The sequence below is a fragment of the Helianthus annuus genome, chromosome 17 (genome assembly GCF_002127325.2).
Source record: "Helianthus annuus cultivar XRQ/B chromosome 17, HanXRQr2.0-SUNRISE, whole genome shotgun sequence".
Lineage (NCBI taxonomy): Eukaryota > Viridiplantae > Streptophyta > Magnoliopsida > Asterales > Asteraceae > Helianthus > Helianthus annuus.
In genome coordinates, this window is record NC_035449.2 from 187,764,881 (window position 1) to 187,785,944 (window position 21,064).

A 21,064-nucleotide genomic window follows, 5' to 3' on the forward strand; every position below is an offset into this window, starting at 1 on the left:
GTCAAAGTAGTTTGACAAGGACAGAAATTACAAATATGATTAAAACTAACAAACCAAAGGTTCTAAATTATATTTTAGCATTATAATAACTTGGTAATTAATATTTAAGCATGTTTTATCAGTCCTAACCCGGCAATTAATTGTCTAAGATCAGTTTATAACCGAAAGTCGCAAAAGCTTGACTTTTGCTTTGACTTTCAGTTCTGACCGTTCAAGCTTAATTCCTCTATGTTTTAAGCTTCCATTAGGACCACATTACTTAGTAATATAACCCTCTGGAGTTGTTTTGCATGAAGCCAAGTGGTTTGAATTATATGCACTTGATCGTGATTATGCTTAATAATGCCTTAAACGCCCTTTTTGCATAAAACTGAGATTTTTAGCAATGTGAATGGACTAATACCTTAACTAGTGATATTTAGACTTGTCCCAAAAATTTAACATCATTTCTTGGTCCCAATTAGGAGTTATCCTCAATATCGTAATTAGAAGCTTCTTATTAGTTAAATTGCGATATCTTGCATAATGCATGCTTAAACTTGGATTTTGAACCAAAACTCATTACCTATTGTTAAGATACTATTTTTAGGGAATTTTAGGATTTTTGGTCAGATTATTATCTGTTTAAAACATAGAGTTCTACTATGATTCGATTAATGAGGATAATACCCTTTTTCAGCATAAAATGAGATTAACAAAGGATTTGAATGTCAAACCTTTTTCTAGTGATTTCATACATTAAATAAATTATTTTAGGCATTCAAAACTGATCAAAAGCTCAGATTCACATAAACATCTTGATTATCGTCAATAAGCGAGTTTTGCGCTAAATAGGTGCATAGTATGGTTTAAAACCATATTTAACATCTAAGACTTGTTACCTACTAAAATTCTAAACAAATTTAAATATTTTTATAGTAGGTATAAGTTATGAACTCAGGTTTCCAAAAATGTCCTTGAAAGCCTATGTGAAATGACCAAAATGCCCTTCCGAGACATAGCTTGGTCATAAATAGTAAATTTCACATATGAGTAATATCTTACTGATGTAATGAGATGATTTAAATATTTTTTTTACTGATTAGAAAGGACCAGAACTTCAGTTTATTATAAAATCTCTTTTATAAGTATTAAAATTACCAAAATGCCCTTACGGGACTTAAAAATGGTTTTAAATACTTTTTGGGCATATATGTTAACATCCTACTGATATATTAACATATTTTAAGCATAACAACAATTAAGACCTGCATATAATTCTTTTGGTTACCCGTTACGCATTTTATGCGTTTGGATCGGTTACGTGACTAGTTTACGTAAAACAGCCGAAACGGGCTTAACCTTATCATTTAATTTTCATTTTCCAGAATGTATTTAGTTTACCATATTATACAAGTATTCAAGCTTGTCGGGTCTAAATCACATTCTATCCCGGTCTTCGCTTAATCTAGCGTTTAGAACCGTAAGGTTTCCGTCTAGCTAGCCGGTCTAAGTCATTGACTTAATTAAAGACCCGTTAGTATCCTAATAGGTTAATTAAACCTTTTATACAGATTAAATAGCTTCCAGTAAAAAGTGCCTTCAAGAACCTTAGGAATTTTACTGCTATCACCAGGTAAATACTTTTAACTTATTTTCCCTATAAGTGCTATATACAAGATTTTATTAAAATTGTCCCAAGTTATAAATAATTTGTGCCACATGTGCACCTAAATCAATTTTCTTAAATGTCTTCAAAACGAGTCAGTTAAATTGTATTTGCCAGTGTAAACTGACGTATTTTCCTAAAGATTGATTGACAGGTACTTCCCGAAATAGGCTGGAGCTATAGGGTGTCATAGAGGATCTTGCAAATCCATAAGATACCTGAAATCTGTAGTTTTTGTTTCGTTGTACATTATGTCCGCCTGTGGATCTTATTACATTCCCGTCTGTATTATTCATATACTCGACACACAGACAGTATGGTTTGTAATAGTTTATTTACCCAGCCTTCCGCTGTGCTATATTATTGTGTGTAATGACAATGATGATATCAACTACGTCACTATACTCCCCGCCGGGCCCACCGGTGATATGTGGAAATATCGGGGTGTGACATCATATTTTCTAAAAATATTTCTTTGTGAAATTTTCTTATTACACAAGTGTTTCTACACTTGTTTATCCACTAAAAATGTGTCAAGTTTATGTAAGATCCAAGTTTTAACAAAACTCATACTTTTCACTTGGTTCTTTCAAAAAACCACTCATGGATCTTTAGATCTACAAGATTATAACTTACTTTGATCTTTATTTTTCAAGAAAATACCCATTTATTCAAGTTCATAGTTTATGTGTGGATGATTCCATCATCCACAACATTCTTACTTTTTGCATCTTGCTAGTTCATGTTTTTAAGCATGATCTAGCAGGTCCATATGATGATCCATATCATTTTTACTAGCAAACAACAAACAACAATCATAACAACACAAGAATAACATGATTTCTTCATCATTATAACACTACTTCGTCACTAGTTAGTTTATGTTCCAAGACTTGTTTATGTTTCTTTAGAGTTCTTATCTTTTCATCATTCTTTTAACTATTAACCATCAAAATCAAGAAGAGAATGAAGATCTAAGACACTTACCACTAGCACAAGGCTAGGGGAGTTCAAGAGTATAAAAGTGATGGATAAAAGAAAATGAGAGCGGTCCTTGAGCTTCCGAACACACCAAGCTTGCTTGTATGATCTCTAGCACCTTTGGATGTATGTAGATTGGAAGATGAAGCTTAAATGATGGTGGTGGTGTGTGGTGTGGGGGTCGGCCGAACAAGAGAAAGGAGAGAGAGAGATGAGTGTTGTTTTGGTGGTGAAGATAAGAATGTTCATGATCCTAAGTGCTAATTTATAAACCAAGTTCACCTCTTAACCTTTGTGTAATGTGCTTCTTATTTACCAACACAATCAAATAAAATAAAAAAAGAAATCAATGGGTGGGTCACCCATTGTGACCGTCGCCCGGGGGGGGGGGGGGTATAGGGTTGGGTTTCAATGGTTAGTTACATGTTTAGTTAGAATTCAAATGTTTAGTTAGTGTGTTAAGGTGTGTTATTAATTATATAGTGTGTTAGGGTGTTCGGGAACCCTAACTAGCTCAGAAAAATAAAAACAATGTGTTTGGCAATATTTTTGTGTTCCGGGTAAAGTCCGGTTGTTCGGTTGGGTGTTGTCCGTTAAAGTGCTAAATAAATCCATAAAGGGTCTTTTATGTTACTTTAGAGTAAATTGCCATTTTAGTCCCTGAGTTTTGTCCAAATTTGTCATTTTAGTCCAAATAGTTTTTTTTTGCCTCTAGGTCCCTGACTTTTACATTTTGTTGCCATTTTGATCATTTTGTCTAACTCTATCCAAAAACCCAGTTTGTAACATGGGTATTTTGGGGATTTCCTTAAAAAATGTTTTCAGTGGCCATTTTGATCCAATTCCAAAAAATCAAAAAAATTCCAAAAAATGAACAAAATTCCAAAAAATTCAAAAAAATCTAAAAATTAAGAAAAATCTAAAAAATCATAAAAAAATTCTAAAAAATTCAGAAAAAATATAAAAATAAAAAAATTCTAAAAAATCATAAAAATTCTAAAAAATCAAAAAAATTCTAAAAAATCCAAAAATCATTAAATGTTTCGGCACAAACCGTTTCGACCCGTATCGTTTCGAACCCGAACCGTTTCGAGCTGAATCGTTTCGACGCAAACCGTTTCGACGCGAACCGTTTCGACCCCTACCGTTTCGAACCATACCGTTTCGACGCGAACCGTTTCGACCCGTACCGTATCGAACCGAACCGTTTTGACGCGAACCGTGTCGAGCCCGTACCGTATCGAAACGGTTCGCGTCGAAACGGTTCGGTTCGATACGGTACGGGTCGAAACGGTTTGGTTCGAAACGGTTCGCGTCGAAACGGTACGGTTCGAAACGATACGGGTCGAAACGCTTCGGGTCGAAACGGTACGGGTCGAAACGCTTCGCGTCGAAACGGTTCGGTCGAAACGGTTCGGGTTTGAAACGGTACGGGTCGAAACGGTTCGGCTCGAAACGGTTCGCGTCGAAACGGTTCGGTTCATACGGTACGGGTCGAAACGGTACGGTTCGAAACGGTTCGCGTCGAAACGGTTCGGTTCGATACAGTACGGGTCGAAACGGTTCGGTTCGAAACGGTTTGCGTCGAAACGGTTCGGTTTGAAACGGTTCGCATCGAAACGGTACGGTTCGAAACGCTTCGCGTCGAAACGGTTCGGCTCGAAACGGTTCGGGTTCGAAACGGTACGGGTCGAAACGGTTCGTGTCGAAACGGTTCGGCTCGAAACGGTTCGGTTCGATACGGTACGGGTCCAAACGGTACGGTTCGAAACGGTTCGCGTCGAAACGGTACGGTTAGATACGGTACGGGTCGAAACGGTACGGTTCGAAACGGTTCGCGTCGAAATGGTACGGTTCGATACGGTACGGGTTCGAAACGGTTCGCGTCGAAACGGTTCGGTTCGATACGGTACGGGTCGAAACGGTTCGGTTCGAAACGGTACGGGTTCGAAATGGTTTGCGTCGAAACGGTTCGGTTCGATACGGTACGGGTCGAAACGGTTCGGTTCGAAACGGTACGGGTTCGAAACGGTTCGCGTCGAAACGGTTTGGTTCGATACGGTACGGGTTGAAACGGTTCAGTTCGAAACGGTACGGGTCGAAACGGTTCGTGCCGAAACATTTAATGATTTTTTAGAATTTTTTTGATTTTTTGGAATTTTTATGATTTTTTAGAATTTTTTTGATTTTTAGATTTTTTTTATTTTTTTAGTATTTTTATGATTTTTAAGAATTTTTTTGATTTTTAGATTTTTTTTGAATTTTTTGGAATTTTTTTGATTTTTTGGAATTGGATCAAAATGGCAACTGAAAACATTTTTTAAGGAAATCCCCAAAATACCTCTGTTACAAACTGGGTTTTTGGATGGGGTTAGACAAAATGATCAAAATGGCAACAAAATGTAAAAGTCAGGGACCCAAAGGCAAAAAAAAAACTATTTGGACTAAAATGGCAAATTTGGACAAAACTCAGGGACTAAAATGGCAATTTACTCGTTACTTTATGTGACACATTTAATTCCCAACACCTTGGAAAGTATCTAGGACTATTTTGCCAAGTTTTTGCACTTTACTAGCATAGTTAAATGCTAAATTTTGTTTATTAAGTGCAGAATTCTGCATTTAAAGTGTGTTTTAGGCACTTCCCGGCACTATAACTATCACCTAGTGACGCAGTTTTATGGTCATCACTTCCCTACACTCCCTACTAGTATAGTATTCTATCTCTGGCTCACACTGGCCTCAAAAACATTGTCTGTCTAGGTGCTGGCATTGTCAGCATGTTTTCTGGGTTATCCGCTCACTGTGCTAACTGTGCTTTGTGCATCAAGTTTGTCACTAATGTTTGTATGAAATAAATGAAGTGACAGTATGAAATGTGATGCATATGTATGTATGTAACAGAAAACAGAAAGCAGTTTAATCACAGTTGTAATCAAGCACAGTCATTAAGCACAAATTAATTATTAATTAAGTGTACGGATACCTGTGATTGTGAGGGTTGTCACATGTCTTTTTTCCTGGATGTTTGTGTTATATTTTGTTCGACATCGTATTGTCTTATACAATCTATTGTGTCTTTGTACACTTTTTTATTTTGAGAAGTCTTTGTAAATAATTTTACCCATGTAATGTTAATAGCTGTAAACACAAATACATTTTGATACTGTTAAGTGAACCAGTTATAACAGGAAATCTGGTAATACGTATTAATTTAAGGCCTTTAATTTTTTTGTGAATCGTTGACACTAAAACTCAAAATTAAAATGAAAATATATCATTTGCATTTTTTAGAAAATATTTGATTTATTTATGGTTGGAATATATCATTTGCATTTTCATGGTAACTAGAAAAGTGACCTGCGCGCATTGCGTCGCGGGCAACCAAAGCAGAAACATCACCAACGTATGATATCAAACAAACATTCTAACTTCGTCATGGGTAGTTTATTTGCATTACAGAAGCAATTCGGGAACCGAACCGACTTAACTCATCACAGCACCTGGATTTATATCAGCTCTGAACACCTACACATTAGTGAAATAGAAGAGAAAGAAGCCAGGCAAATACAAGACAGAGACATGTGTCCCGCGCACTGCGCCGCGCTAAGCCAAATCGTTCTATAAACTTATAAGAGGTGTGTGTGGTAGAGCAAAAAGGGGAAGTGCACACGTGCTCTATACTCAAATTACGTTTTTGATTGATCACCCAAATTTGCCTTTCTTAAAATACTTGATGAAAAAATGCAACCTGGAATTTAACATCATACAATGATAATGGTAGGAAAAAAATTGCAATATCATCTTTGACTTAAATGCTGGAAGTTGGTTAAACTCAGGTTGCAGTTCCACATGGTCTTTTGTGAGAATCTGGATATGCCCATACAAAGCATGCTTAACAAAATTAAGCCTTTTTACGTTGCTTATACCTTAAGAAACATATATACACACATCTACTCAATTATAATTTCACATAAATTTCTATCAAAGTTGTTGAGTCAAACCTAAATCATTCATGCCTTTAAGTTGAGTTGGAATAACCTGCCCCATACATCAAACACATTAGACAACAAATTACATAACCGTAAAACAACAAAAACATATTATACAACAGCCAATATGAAGTTCAAACTTACCATGGAAGGAGCTTGATCTGGAATTACAATGCCTGCTTCAAAAGCTTAGAGCCATCATCAATCACCATTAGGTCTTTTGTTAATCTATAATAAAGAAATAGATTATAACATGAATTGAGTTGAAATAAGAAATGAGAAATAAGAATGCCTGTGGGCAATTGAGTATCAAAATAATAATTTCCACTAATAACTGTTATACTTCTTCATTAGTTCGACACACACTTACTTTTGAAGTTTATCTCTTTAAGACTTTCTTGTAAACCAAACCCATGACTCTATATTAAATCCATATATTTAAGTTTTCGTATTGGATATTTGTGTCACACCCTAACCGATGGCGGAAACATCGAGGCGCGGCACTAGGCGAACCAGATTGCTCAAAAGAATCCATAACAACTATTAAATGACAATATTTAAAAGGTTAATTGTCCCATACCAATCAACAAACATTCCACAAATAATTATTACAGATAGCATGTCTCAAAAGCAAATCAAGTTCGACAACCTAGATTTCTATTTATGGAGTTTCTAGACTTCCTACTTCTTTCCATCACAGCGTAGCATTGTATCAACCTGTCACATACGTTAAAATAAAGTCAATACATAAAATGTAAAGGTGAGTACACAAGTTTGCATAGCATATAGTAGAGAAAGCGTTTACGCATAACCAGCATGTATCACGTGACGGGCAAAGCAAGTAACTATCAAAACTATGTTCACCGCAGAAGGTGGGATGGCCACGCTGCCTCTCGATTTCTCCCATTTTCTCTCTCTACATGTGTGTGTTTGGCTAGGAATAAATGGGGATGTAAATGGATAATGGTTACAATCAAATTAACATATCATACAACATCAAACTGAAGAGAACACACTTTAAGTTTAGAGTACACTTACATATAGTCTAACTATAATATTGTAAATTAGAGTGTTATATAATATAATGGTAAGAATATGGTGCATGGAAAAATAGGTCTGAAATTAATCATGGCTGGGGAGGGAATAGTATTTTGTGGAAAAAGAAAAGAAAATGTATTTACGTGGGCAGGCAGGCAGGACCAATCCATAAAGGGTTGAAAACTGAAAAATAATTGTTTTTGGAAAGAAAGAAAGAAAGAAAGAATATTAATCAATTATTATTATTTATTGGAACAGAAGGTAACACCCTCCGTCTTCTTTAATCTCTAGCTTTCTTTCTACACGCAAATTAACAACAAAACTCCATCTCTTGTTTATGTTTCTATCTCCTCAGGACAAAAAAAAAAAAAAAAAAAGAATCGTCAATTCAAACCAAATAAGAGAAGAAAAGGATTAAGCAACTGAGATTTTGCTGGTAGTAATAGATCAACGAAATCCGAATTTCTTGGATGTTGTTGCGTGGCCCAGAGTCATCGTGTGCTCTACTCCTCACTTGAGGATTCAAGTCCTGCATGGGGTTGTATATGTAACATCATCATGTTTCCTGCTCATCAAAGTTTGGGTGGCTATTATTATCATGACTCTTTCCTAAGCTTAGGCGGACTGATGGCTGAGGGAGCCGACGACAATATCAGGTGTAGTGAAGAAGCAACAGCCAAAGATATTAATAATAATCAAGACAAAGACAAAGACAAAGACAAAGACAAAGACAAAGAGGAAGATGGAGGGTGGCTTAGATTGAGTCTAGGATCTAGGATAGATCTGTCACCTGCTGCAGGTAGTACTAGCAGCAGCAGCAGCAGCCCTGGTGATCATATTCATGAGGTTGCTTTAACAACCACGCCTCCTCCTCCGCAGCAGCTGAGTTTTCAATTTAGAGGGTCCATCCCGATAACACCATCACCACCTACCTTTTTTCTACAGCCACGCCGAGGTCAATACCACCACCACATGATTAATACTAGTTATTTGCCATCTTCTTCTTCTTCTTCACTCCGCCCTAGACCAGCAGCAGCTCCTTCTGGTCTTTGGTTTATTCTTCAACCCTCTCAAACCCAGTAAGTATAGTCCTTACCTTACCTTACCTAGCTAGCTATTTTAAGAAAGAAATGTATATGTGTTTGTTTGCTTTTTCTCATTGCAGGATAAAAGAACCCTATTTGCCTCAACTACCCAAGCGCTACCTTAGAATCAAGTAGGTAACATTACGCACTTACTTAACAAAACAAATACTCGATCATCCTGTCTTTATGTATTCTTCTTCATGAAATTATTATACAGGGATGGAAGGACGACTGTCGGATTGTTAATCAAGTATTTGGTTTATAAACTCCAACTGGATGCCGAATTTGAGGTAATAATAACTTTATTAACTTTCAGAGAATATCACACACATCTACAACATATATATGCATGCTAACATGTGCAACAGATTATTTCACAATGATACAAGTCCTCATATATCTATCTATCTATACACAGCTTCCTCTTCTAATTGTCTCTCTTTTATTTATCTTACTCCATCATTGTAAAAAAAAGAAGAATAAAGGAGGAAATCATCGAAACCTGCAACTTCAAATAATATGATTGGTGAAAGAAACATGATAACCAATTAAAATATATATTGGACTGAAAGTATTCTATTTTGGAACACTGATCGATCATGTAACATCAGAATTAGGTATCAAGTACATTTCTAGGTACCCTTCAGGGAACCAAAACTACTTAAAAACATATTTGGAGGGAGGGGGTTTAGGTTTTTGAGTGATGGTTGGGGTGGGGTTCATTGTTTGTATAGACGTCTCTGATAATTCACATACTCTGTTCGAGCTTGAAAAAATGTGTCATTCTGTAATATTTTATTATTATTAAAAAAGATCAAATTAGGAGACCCAGGGAAACCTGTGTTGGATCCTTGAGCCAAACGGGTTTTACCGTTAATTTCACCGTCGTGCCTACGGGCGGGTGGGTTACCGGGTTTTCCCCGGAATTGGTGGTGGACTCGGGTTACTCTCGGAGTACTCCGTTTGTCCAGTGGGTGCCCCGAGAGTGCTCGGGATTGAGTTTGTTGGCCGTTCAAAAAAAAAAAAAAAAAAAAAAAAAAAAAAAAAAAAAAAAAAAAATACTGGGCTCAATAAACCTAATGTCAAGTGAGCTAAATTCTAAACCATAAAAAATTATTTGTAAATGAGCCTATATTGGAATTGGTATGTGTTTACTATCTAAAAAGATAACATATATATATATATATATATATATATATATATATCGGATTTTTTTCTAAATCGCGTGCCTCTGGAAATCACAAGCCTTGTGCGGAGGTTCTCCCCGCACACCATCAAAGCCGCCACTTATTGTTTGTTTTGGATTTATTTGGTCGTGTTCACATTGATTCTCATTGTTCTCGCTCTAAAGTTAGTTCTCGCATGAACCTTGACCTCTATATATATATATATATATATATATATATATATAGGGAGGGGCTCATGCGAGAACCACCTTTATTGTGAGAACCGCGAGAACCAATGTGAACACAACCTAAAATAGCTAAAAAAAACCTAAAAAACCTAACCCCCACCCCTCCCCCCCAAAACCTAACCCCCCCCCCCCAAGCTAAATGCTAAAAACTAAAACCCCCAAAAAACCTAAAAAAAACCTACCCCTCCCTCAAAAAAAAAACCTAAACCCCCCTCCCCCACCCCCCAAAAACCTAAACCCCCCCCCCCCGGCCCCCCCCCCAAGCTAAAATGCTAAAAACTAAACCCCCAAAAAATCTAAAAAAAATCTAAAAAAAAAAATTTAATATTTTTTATGCTCAAATCGCTACTTTTAGTGGCAAAAAAAAAAATTTAATTTTTTTTTTGGCTTCGAAAAATAGCGATTTTTATATAAAACATATTAAAAAAATTGTGTGATTTTTAGCTATTTTTAGGCATTTTTGGTTATGTTCACATTGGTTCTCGCGGTTCTCGCAATAAAAGGTGGTTCTCGCATGATCTTCTCCCTATATATATATATATATTATATATATATATATATAGGAGAAGAATCCGTTAGGAACCACCCTTTATTGCGAGAACCAATCTGAACACAACCAAAAATACCAAAAAATAGCTAAAAAACACACAATTTTTTTTAATATTTTTTTACTTAAAAATCGTTGTATTTCGTTATTAAAAAAAATTTGGCTATTAAAAGTAACGATTTTCAAGTAAAAATATTTTAAATAAAATTGTGTGTTTTTTTTAGGTTTTTTGGGGGGTTTAGTTTTTAGTATTTAGCTTGGGGGTTAGGTTTTTTTAGGTTATTTTGTTGTGTTCACATTACTTTATTCGGTTCTCGCAATAAAGATGGTTTTCATATGAACCCTACCCTATATATATATATATATATATATATATATATATATATATAGAGAGAGAGAGAGAGAGAGAGAGATAGATAGATAGATAGATAGATAGATAGATAGATAGATAGATAAAGAGAGAGAGAGAGAGAGAGAGAGAGAGAGAGAGAGAGAGAGATTTGAATTAGGAGATCGAATTACATAACATACATATGTATGTGTTCTAATACTATAGCTAATTAATCAGTGTATTCGATGGCAAGTAATATATGATCGTTTGGCAAAACCTCAAGGGAAGATCATATCATACCATATTGTGTAGGGATCAAGTTAATATATATTGGAGTACTGAAAACTACGTGGCACCATTTGCCTGCCAAAGTAAACAGCTTGCGCGCTTGCTGTGTTACTTATATATAAATCATTGTTTTCGGTACTTTGAGTCTCTAGTTAAAAATTAAAAACCATCACACCTTCTATCTAGTGAAACCCGGCTAGCTATTACACCGGCCCTTTTGTCTGTCGACATCCATATATATAATGTCATGCAAGTGACATTTGAGTCCTTAAACCCTCATTCTCATAAATCAAACAAAATAAAACTATAAACAGAAAGAGAAATTTAATTAAGAACACTAGTTCATGTCTTCTCGAGTTTAGAAGAATTTTTATATATTAGTTTATAAACAAATATCTCATTCTTCACTGATTAAGGGTGTAAGGGGCACCTTCGGTGACCCCATTCGGTGACCCAAGTCACCTAAGGGGAACACCGCCGCCATCACTTAGGTGAGTGGTTTGGGGGAATGAAATCGGTGGGAAGTCACCGAAGAGAGGGAGGAGAGAGGAAGGAGTGGACCAATGAAAAATTTTCTTTTTTTTTTTTTAATAAAAAACCAAGTCACCTAAGAGGGGAGTGCCGCCATCAATTTAGGGTGTTAGGGGAGTTTAAGAAGGGAGTTGACGTGGCACACGAGGATTGGTTATGCGTAAGAGAGGGGACTCCCCTCTTAGAGGAGTGCCCCTTACACCCTAATGAAGAGGAATTAAGAGTAGGTACCTACCTAATTAGAAACATTAAATATGTAGAGAGATTGAAACACATGCCAACAAGTAACAAAGTCTGTCAATTCTTGTCTCGTTTCCTACAATCATGTATAAATTCGATCTCTCTGTGTACCTATCCATCTTATAAATGTATGGACTATTAATTATCTGATTAATTATATATTTGCTTGATAAGTGATTTTCTTTAGTGGTTTTATATATAAAAGTATTATATTCATATTTATAAAATACGTGTTGTTAGAGTATATGTAATTAATTAATATATAATAATAGAAGTCAACCTCATGTGGCGTAGTAGGCGTGTATATGTATATAAGCGATTCCTTTATATGATTGAGAGAGACAGATGGATAGGATCATTCATAAAGTATTTTAATTATTTTGATTTAGTTTTGTAGTTTCTAAGACTCCGTTAGTTGCTTCATTTAGCAAGGGGTAAATCCGACATAGCCATATGTCCCCGTATGAGTCGTCATAAGAATTTTACTTATTTATCCTTTAAATTTGTTAACTTATATATTTAGTTCATCTACTTTAACTTTCTCGATATACATGTTTAATCCTTCTATTTTACAAAAGGTTTTTCTCTATTAGTTAATTTTTTCTTATATATGTGTTACCCTTCCATATTAACCTTGCTAATATGAATGCTTGATCCCTCTACATTTATTTCATTTAGTGTTTCACATTTTAGTGTTTTTTTTCTCGCTAACGTGACAAACCAAACTCACCCAACCGAAAAATATTGGTATCGGTATCGGTTTTATCAAAACCAATATATTTTTTGCTTTTAGTATTTCATCTTATAGTGTGTTTACGATACTTACATTGGTGTTCCGATATTCTTTTCCCCATGGTTCTACGACAGCTTTTTCGGTTGCTATATTGAGTATCGGTACTGTACTAATAATCAAACTCCCGCCGCAATAGGCGGGCTAAATTTACTAGTTGTTATTATTATGGGAAGGCATTAGCTAGCTAGGTAAGATATATACCCTTGCGTAGTAGGCGTATATTAATGATCGGCCGTCCGCCAAAACAACTCCAACCATGTGCCATAAAACCAAATAGTTGGTTAACTAGCCATTCATGATGTCCTGAGAACTTGGTCTGGTGGTAAATTGGTCTGCTCTCCTTAGTGGAGAAGTAAGTTCGATTTCCTGCTTGGGCCATTTCAAGTGACATCTGGGTGAAGGGACTAATCAGAGCTTTGATCATGGGTTGGAACTTGACGGGAGGCGAGGTTTACGGATTCTATCCGGTTCCCGCGTATCGGGGGGCACGGTCTCATGACGGTCGAGGAGTCGACCTTGGACATAGCCCCGAGCAGGGTGGGTTTACACGTGAGATTCTTTACCGTTAAAAAATAATAGTAATAGAAATAATAACAATAATAATAATAATAATAATAATAATAATAATAATAATAATAATAATAATAATAATAATAATAATAATAATAGAAATAAAAAATAATAATAATAATAATAATTATTACCCTTGCAGTACTTTTTTCGTACATTTTTATGTGTGTAACATAGTAGGTTATTGCTTTCCAAGTTAACATCATTGATGTGTTTAAAATCAAGCTGGGTGGGTTTGGTATAGCCAGTGAGATGTACGCTAGCTAGGGTTTGAGAATGTTGGGTGATGCAGAATGAGAATGCGGAGAAAATAGGATCCATTTTTTACGTGAGTGGGTTAAGTAAGGATCCATATATGATATGTATATCGAGTATTTGAGAGGGAGAAATAAAAGAAGCATGGAATTGGTGGTGGGTCCTTGGAAATCAAAGAGTAGGTGGACCCCCTGCTTCAAGAATGAAGATGCACCTTCAAAAAAAATGTAGAAATAGATGGTTTCGTCATGCTTTCGATTCACCACCAAATCTATATACGTAGGTCACGAATTTATTGAATGTGTGTTAGGACCCACACACCTCCAAACGTTTTATAGGAATTGTGGTTTAAAGCTAGCATAACATTTTATTTTATAAGTGTATATTTATAATAATACGCTTGTATAAACTTTCAATGATAAACATCATGAAAATATGAAAGGTGTATGTACTTAATTAGTTATTATAAAGTACTTTAAACTAAATATATAACTTTTTAATAAAATAAAATTCTAATATATTATGTGAAATATATTTATATATTGTTAATTAGCTTAAAATATTAGAGATAGAAAAATACTGTTAGACGATTAGTACTTCTATTGTTAAATACTCAAAAAGAAAACTAATCTCTATAACTATGCCCCACAAAATGGACATGTAGAGCGGCTAACGAGTCAATACAGGTTTGTGTCAAAACGGGTTCTGTTTAGATAATGGTTGGTTTAGTTCGGGTTAAAACGGGTTCGGGTCCAAACAAGTACGGATCAGAACGAAGGTCAATAAGGGTAATTTTTAAAATTGGTCATTTCGGTCGGGTTAAAAACCAGCTCCAAATTAGCTTGGTTTGTAAATAAGTCAATTCGGGCATGTGTTAAAAAGCCCGACTTGACTTGAGATTGGCTCACTCGTTAGCTCTTTATATTTACTTTAGTATCTATGTATACATACATATGTATTTGACACAACCGGCCAAGACTGCATATCTATATATTGTTTAAGGGTCAGTTGGTACACCCAGAAGTCTATCCGTATACCTTGACATGGTAGACTGACATGGTTAGTCTTTGTCTGACGGCTAGTCTTATACGGATTGTATAGGGCTATACGACCCGTATAAGGATCATGTATTTTTTGAGTTTAAAGTTTGGTGTTTAGGTATGTTGTTGGTGTTTATTGTTGGTTATTTTGTTTTGTGTTTTATAATTTGTATTATACTTTTATCGTGACGTATCATACTATATCGTATCGTATTTTGTATTATATTTTATCATGATATATCGTATCGTATTTGTATTTTGTATTATATTTTATGTCGACGTGTCATATCGTATCTTGTTGTATTGCATTGTATTGTATCGTGATGTATCATACCGTATCATCAAGTGTCATATCGTATTATACATTATACATAACCAACCAATCAATCTAAACAATGTAAATAAACATCACAAATATAAATAAACTGAAACTACAAATTTAATTATATAATAAGTTTGTTTATACATAACATAATCCAAAATACATAAAAAGTAAAAATACAAAAAAGTACAGCAAACTATCCTAAACCGTCCGATCTGGATCCTGAGGATCCTGAGTGGTGCCTAATGGCCCCGAAACCTGAGCGGTGCCAGACGCCTGAGGATCCTGACCCGGGCATGGCGGCAACAACAACATCGGTAGGGGGTCCAGCCACGATCGATAACCACCTGAATATCACCCTGGATCGTCTGCATCAAAAGGGCCCGAATACGAGCTTAGTGGGCGTCGATCCGAGCCCATAACCGTAATCACCGCTAGGCACAACAACCTCAAAAAAACCAATGGTTTAAAGATGACACTAAATCTAATGCTTAATTCAAATAAGTAAATAAATGCTTACCTCGTTCAAGTCTGGCAACAACGGTCCGCTAGGCACAACAAACTAAAAAAAGGTTAAAAGATAATGGAAAGTTTAATTCCTAATACAAATAAGTAAATAAATGTTTACCTCGTTCATGTCTGGCAGCAATGGTTCCTTGTGAACACGATCTCCTCCGCGTAATCATGATTTACTCTCTCCTCGTAAGAATCAGGGACAACAAACCTCTCCTAAAACAACGACATGGTAAGTATTTCTTAAACAAAACAAGTTAATAAATACCATACCACACTGCTTTCCAAAATAAACATGCTCGTGTTGTTACCGGACGATTGGTCAAAAAAACGGAATTGAGGTCAAACCAAGACATGGTGGAATTGTTTGTCGAAAGAAAGAAAAGAAGAAGAAACAATGTTCCTATCGTCTCCCTTCGTCATTTATAAAGACAGAAAGTTGAATTCATTTTCAGAGACCAATATGGGTTGTATAGCCCTATGCGACCCGTATAGAGCTGGCGTAATATCACATCCATCACTTTCTGTCACTGTTGAGTGACATCGTACTACCTCGTACCTAATACGAGTTGTATAGACCTATACAACCCGTATAGGGTTTGCACGTGACCAACATTGCCCAATACGATTCATATAGGGCTATACTACGACCCGTATTGAGGGTGTCGATTTAATTTGCAAGTTGTGCCAATAATACGAGCCTTGTTTAATTGTTCAACAATTTACCCAACACAATAAGCATGTACGGATCTAGGCTACTTTTGTGGGTTCCCAGGAACCCATTCGCTTTGGAAAACGTGGAGAAAATTAGTAAGAACCTCTTGTGATTTGGAAAATAAATAGTGAGAATTCGTGAGAATCTATCAAAATGAACCCAGTAAAAAAAGTTTTTAGATCCGTCACCAATATTCCTTACCACCTACGGTCATCACTGTCTTGAACATCTCCCTCGTCGCAACCACCGCCAACAATTGATATAGTTGAAAGAAAAAAAACTAAACATTTCAACCCGCAACCACCATCCTCCACCCCATCGATTTATACAAGATATTGCGTTCTGACCAAATGAATTTAATTTGAAATTAGTTGTGATTCTTTTTTTAAAATAAACTTTTTTCTTTACTTAAAAGCTTCCATCTAGGTTCCAAATATCATCAATTTCAAGATTTTGTTCGTTAAAATATTAATAAAAAGAAAAAACAATAATAATAATTAATTTTGTGAGTAGTTTCTAAAAACAATTTAAATATTTAATATGATTGGATGATTTAAATGGTAAAAATAAATAAATAAATAAATAGATGGTATTAAAAACCCAAGTTTAAGTTTCTTAATTTTCTATATGTATTTACACACCTATAATTGAAATTTAAGTTAACCTAGATGTGCTATAAAATAATATTTATAGGACTAATTACACTTTTATTGAATTAATATTTATCAATCTTTTATAAAAATATTTTTAAATTTATCTTAAACAATTTTTTTACTGTCACGTCAAAGTTAACTTTTTAAAAACATATTTTGCGGACGGTATGTGTTAACATATACCATTATATTTAATTCACCCTTGTAATACATATGTTTATTCACATATTCAATATACGGGTTTTTCAATGACATAATTACTAAGTATATAGCATTATATTTATTAACCCATGTAATAAATGGGAATCTAACCTAGTAGATAAAATAATAAATTTTTTACTTGTAGGTGGTTAATTTAGAAAATTGATAAGTACTTAAAGGATGTTTTAAAACACGTTTTGTTTCTTGGTAGTTTGCTTATATAGGGATTAAACTCAACAAGTTCACATATGCAAGGAGCTTATTTAATCATAAGAAATACTAAAGAAAAAGTAAATCAATAAATGTAAATTTTGTGTTCGCTCACACTATAAGTGAACTTGTTAAGTTAGAAACCTGTGGTAGAAAACTACATAAAAAACGTTCAAAAAAAACCCAATGGTAGAAAACCAGATAAAAAAAACACGTTCAAAAAAATCCAATAAACACTTATCAATTTTTTAAATCCGCCTACAAATAAAAAAGAAATCTAAAATAATAATACCATTAATAAAACTAATCTAAAATAATAATACCGTTAATAAAACTAATTTCTAATTATTGAAATACTGGCCGAGTTACATCAATATAGCAGGTAAGCGAGCAACAAGTTGCGCCGCTACCCCTTTCTGAATAGCAAACCCTAGCCTATTAAAGACAAACCCCTGCCCCCTGTTGATGAGCAGCTGCTGTGGACAACCTTTTGGACCCTAGTCAACAAACGTATAGCTTCTAGAGCTAGGGAGCCAAAGGTGTCGAAGGCGAAGGGGACAAATGCATGTTGGTTATCAGCACATGCTTTAGCGTGTTTATCCACCTTTCAATAATTATAAATTTATATCTTTAGATAAAAAAAAGTTCTAATTAATCTCCATTAACTAATAGAATTGTTTCACATATTTGATTTGATAGCAATTTAATGTAATGTTAGATATGATAATATGTTGGATCACTAACACTAATTAATATATTTTTTAATTACATCCACCACGAGTGTATCAAATTTAATCTTTCATATTACATAATTGGTTTAGGATATGGAGTTTTCGAGGTTCGAATTTTTCAGATTTTACATATTTTTGGCACATATGGAATGAATAGTTAGAGAGAGAGAGAGAGAGATTATGGTGGACGATAATGTTTTTGTATTTTTTGGATGCAAAAGCAAAGGAGAATTTAGAGTTTAGAGAGATGGGAACCCTCTTAAAGAATTACGTAAAATATAATTAGGAAATGCAGGAAAGTCTAAGGGCATGATGAGTGTGGGTAGGAAGTCTATGAAGGGCCAAGTCCAATTATTAAAGTGTGTTTTTATTTCAACCGTGGCGGAAGGTAAGGACCATTCAACATTTTTATCATAACTTTTTAACATAATCATCTTACAATATATAAATAAATCATATAAGTTGAATGGCTCCTTTTCATTGGTATGAAATGTTGATCCGAATATCGACTTGGGTAGGACCCGCCACCCATAATCATGTGACAAACCCTTATCTCACGCATACGTAATCATCCTGGAATTGCCTTCACACACACATATTTGCATGTAACTTTATTTCATGCATCATCAATATGAGTTGCTGACGTGTATGAAAACAAACAGGTAGAAATAACATGTAAAGGAAAACAGCTTTTGCCGTTTTTGAGCCTGCAACATGTAAGAGATAATATATGGAATAATACGCCCGGAAATGAAGTGGTGTTTCTTAACTCCTCCTTCTCCTCAGCCAGCTCTATCGAGCATCTTATGGTGCTTAACTATGGTAGGATTGCATCACCAATCACGTCTAATTAGTTTGTAACAATGATCCCCTTTAATAGTCAGTCATGGAGGCAGGCAGGCATGTGGCCATCCATCATCTATTTATTCGATTTATCTTTTGTTTACTTGTTTTTTGTTTGTAGCCGTAATTAAGCCGACTTGTATCAAGTTACAACTAGCTCGTCGACCTGAAAACTCATAGAACAAACCTTCATATATTTAAATTATTACTTTCAGTTTGGCATATATACCCTTCCTCCCTCTTGTTTAATTACATACACGTCCAAACCTACGTATGTGCCACTTAATTATGTGTTAGCTTAATATACACTAAAGTGTGGTATGTCACTATTAAACAAATGTGTAACACCATCGACCGAAATCCATATCACAAGTTTTCTAAATGAGTATAGCCAACGACCCAGGTACCTGTTGGGATTCCGAGTTCGTCGCAGCGGAAATTATACTCATATCTCTCACATAATCACTCAAATCAGATTGCATATTCATGTTTGTATATGATGATAAAAACAGAGTATGCAAATTGATAAGAAACAGTGGACAATTGATAATAATAGGAATTGTTGGTGCACTATATCTGTCGACTTCGTCTTGTATCGAGTCTTAGTCTTAGATTGTTAGATCAGGGCACGTTTTACGAGAAAACTGGAGAAAGTATGTAATTTAGGTGAAGGTTTCGCTCTTAGGGACATAGGGGTTTCGCTTATGTGGTCCTTGTAGTTTCGCTTATTTGTCAAGTGGAGGTTTCGCTCATACGGCATGTTCATTGGAGCGAAACCCCATGCACTATATATAGGGACATATGAGCGAAACCATGGATGATTTCCTTGTAACTCATACCGAAGTGCTGCCGGTTTGAGATTTGGATGTAATCATTGTCAAATCAATACAGAAAGGTATTAAAAGTGATTTGCTAGCTGTTTCTAAGTCAGATACTTGTTTTCCGCACCTGTATCTGATCAAAACTCCTCTGAAATACTCGTTTGGGTCGAAACACGATCCTACAAGTGGTATCAGAGCTTCAGGATGAGGAGTTCTGCGGAGGTTAGCTGGAATTCATCAAGTTTTCTTAATTCTACACCTTCTTTCATCATTTCAGAAAATTTTTCTAGTTAAAATCAGCTCAAAATTTCACAGATTGTGCGTAATTGGACATAGACAAATCCCTGAGAGTTTGGCATTGAAATAAGAATTAAAAATGGACTAAAATTGATTCCGATTAGGTTTCGCTTATACATACATTGTGTGGTTTCGCTCATTTGAACACTGTTATTTCGCTACAAAAATCCATCTAGTTTCGCTCTAGTGAACAATTCAGGGGTTTCACTCATTCGAACCTAGTGGTTTTGCTCATTCGAACCTAGTGGTTTCGCTTATTTGAATCTAAGGTTCCGCTCTTGTGAACAAATTCAGTGATTTCGCTTATTTGGACACCCTGATTTCGCTCTTGTGTCACCAAATCAGGGGTTTCGCTCATCTGGTCATACAGATTTCGCTCCAGTGAACAATACCAAGGGTTTCGCTTTTAAGGACAGTTGGGAAAATTGTTAAAATCTGAAATGGACGAGGAATTTTATAACGCATTCGCTACTCCGGTTACCCCAATTACTATTGCACAGAACACAATACTCGAAAACGAAACAGGGACAATGCAAAAACCACCCAAACTCATGAACATAGAAGAATATAAAGGCTGGGAAAGTCGTTTCGAGAACTGGGTACAAGCAAATTATCTAGACGCTTGGGAATGTGTGGAAACTAAGTATGTGAGACCGACAAATGATGAGGAAGAGATTATTCCTCTTAAAGATCTGAGTGCTGATCACAGAAAGAAATATAAAGATGAGAAGATGATGCTGAACCTGCTACAACAAGCTGTAAAGGAAGACATTATGGTATTATTGCAACACAATGGGAGTTCTTATTCAATCTGGAAAGCATTGTGATCAAAGTTTGTTGGTAGTCAGGAGATGGTTAAGAACAAGAAGTCACTTCTAAAGAAAGAGTTTGATTTGTTTAGAGGGTTAAAAAATGAAAGCACAAAGCAAATTATAGAAAGATATTGCAATCTGTTAGCCAACATGAGAAGATTAAGCATCGAAAAAGATAATGAAAAATTGATTG

General features: G+C 35.3%; 1 protein-coding gene across 1 annotated transcript; it reads left to right on the plus strand.

Annotated features, from left to right (window-relative positions):
- Positions 1-8,020: 8,020 nt before the first annotated feature.
- On the plus strand, positions 8,021-19,137 carry LOC110923603 (protein LAX PANICLE 2-like). The gene is made up of 4 exons (XM_022167671.2): positions 8,021-8,738; positions 8,825-8,875; positions 8,962-9,034; positions 18,761-19,137. Exons 1-4 carry the CDS (start codon positions 8,218-8,220, stop codon positions 18,950-18,952), a joined length of 837 nt encoding a protein of 278 aa, XP_022023363.1. The 5' UTR covers positions 8,021-8,217; the 3' UTR covers positions 18,953-19,137.
- Positions 19,138-21,064: the final 1,927 nt, after the last annotated feature.

Excerpts from the sequence above, each read along its gene's own strand:
- LOC110923603 (XM_022167671.2), top strand. The coding sequence starts at position 8,218 with ATGTTTCCTGCTCATCAAAGTTTGGGTGGCTATTATTATCATGACTCT. Across the intron at positions 8,876-8,961 it reads AAGCGCTACCTTAGAATCAA|GGATGGAAGGACGACTGTCG; the intron begins GTAGGTAACATT and ends ATTATTATACAG. Across the intron at positions 9,035-18,760 it reads AACTGGATGCCGAATTTGAG|GTAGAAATAACATGTAAAGG; the intron begins GTAATAATAACT and ends GAAAACAAACAG.